At 63.1% G+C, this 1,443-nt stretch overlaps 1 protein-coding gene across 1 annotated transcript; it reads right to left on the bottom strand.

The window, feature by feature from the left end:
- Positions 1 to 38: 38 nt before the first annotated feature.
- Positions 39 to 1,439, bottom strand: LOC124234057 (mesoderm posterior protein 2-like; the record flags this gene model as incomplete). The annotated part of the gene is made up of 2 exons (XM_046651316.1): positions 39 to 316; positions 1,116 to 1,439. Coding segments are annotated over 2 exons (585 nt in total), but the record flags the coding sequence as incomplete, so codon positions are not given.
- Positions 1,440 to 1,443: the final 4 nt, after the last annotated feature.

Below are 1,443 nucleotides of genomic sequence, written 5' to 3'. Positions count from 1 at the left end.
AGGGAGCCCCACACCTCAGGCCTGACTCCTGGCTGAGAAGGGGCAGGCCAGGCCGTTAGGAGAGGATGCCCAGGTGGGCCCCCTCCAGCTCTTCCTGCCAAAGTTCAGGGCAGCCACTGAGCTGCAGGCCTGAGCTCTGGGGAGGGCTGTCATCACTGAGGCAGAAGGCGGGGCCCGGGCCCGGGTCCTCCAAGCGAGCCAGCACCTCTGCACTGTGGCTCCAGCATCCGTGCTGGGTCTGAGGCTGGAGTCTCTGGCATGCTGGGCGGGGCAGAGTTTCTGGCAACAGACAGGCCTCCAGAGACAGAGAGATACCCTGCAAGAAAGACAAGAGCAGCTGGTTGTGGGCCACAGCCTGAGGCCCTGAGATCTGGAGTGGACGCTCCCCAGAGTGTGCCTGGCAGTTCCTGAACAGCCCGGACGCTATGGACGCCCTGGATGCGGGGAGGCAAAGTGATGCTCAGAATTGGCGCTGGAGATGCGCTGCCGGGGTTCACTCCCAGCCCTCCTCCTCTCTAGCTACGGGAACTCAGACGAGCTCTCAGTCTCTGTTTTCTCCTCTGTAAAACGGGGATCATGGAAGGCTGAATGAGTTAATACCTGTGAAGTGCCAAGAATGGTAAGCCTTCAGTAAACTTTCGTTATTAATAGGCTCTTTTATGCAGCCCATGAATGAACGAAGCTTGAAGAAAACATGGTCACCAGCTCCAAGCCCATCTACTCAGGAAGCCCCTACCCCCCGGGCCGGCTGGGTCCTCCTTCCCTCCACCCTCACTGGAGCACCTGGAGCCAATTTCCTGACAGTGGCCCCTGCGGCCTTCCATCCTGGCCTCTGCAGCAAGTCAGAGGACTCCCCCTTCTACACGTCTATAAAGACTTCTGGATACAAGTGAAGGGGCCTTAAATCCCCAGGGCCCCACCTCTTCTCCAAGGAGGCCAGGGTCCTCTCCGTTCTCCCTAGAGCTTCTATCCACCCTAACCAGCGTCGGATTAGATAACCCCGGATCTAAAAACTGTTCCATTCTCTGCGGACAGAGCCTCCCCAGCCCCTCCATTTCAGGTGGAAGCCTGGGGACCACCCCGCGGGAAGCAGCGCTGGCCTTGGCGGCGCGTACCTGGTACCCCGCAGCCAGCTCCGGGGCCGCGGGGGGCGGCGTCCAGTACGTAGCCTGGCTCCTGGGCTCTGGGCCCGTCCGTGCTCCCGAGCAGACCTGGGGCGGCGTCCAAAGGGCCGCGTCGGGGGCTCTCCCTTGGGACAGTTGCGGGGGCGACTGCATCCCAGCGCAGTAAGGGGGTGTCACCCAGGGACCCATATCGGGGATCCTGTTCCCCAGGAGCTCGGGTGCCGCCGGGGCCCCGGGGCCGGCGGGCGGGGAGCCCCAGGACACCTCGGCACCGGCTGTGGAGCCCAGGCCCAGGCCACGCGTCTGCGTCTGCGTCTGC

This window comes from Equus quagga, unplaced genomic scaffold, assembly GCF_021613505.1.
Source record: "Equus quagga isolate Etosha38 unplaced genomic scaffold, UCLA_HA_Equagga_1.0 68524_RagTag, whole genome shotgun sequence".
NCBI classification, from domain to species: domain Eukaryota; kingdom Metazoa; phylum Chordata; class Mammalia; order Perissodactyla; family Equidae; genus Equus; species Equus quagga.
Note: the sequence above shows the minus strand (reverse complement) of the source record. Positions and strands in the feature narration are given on the sequence as shown.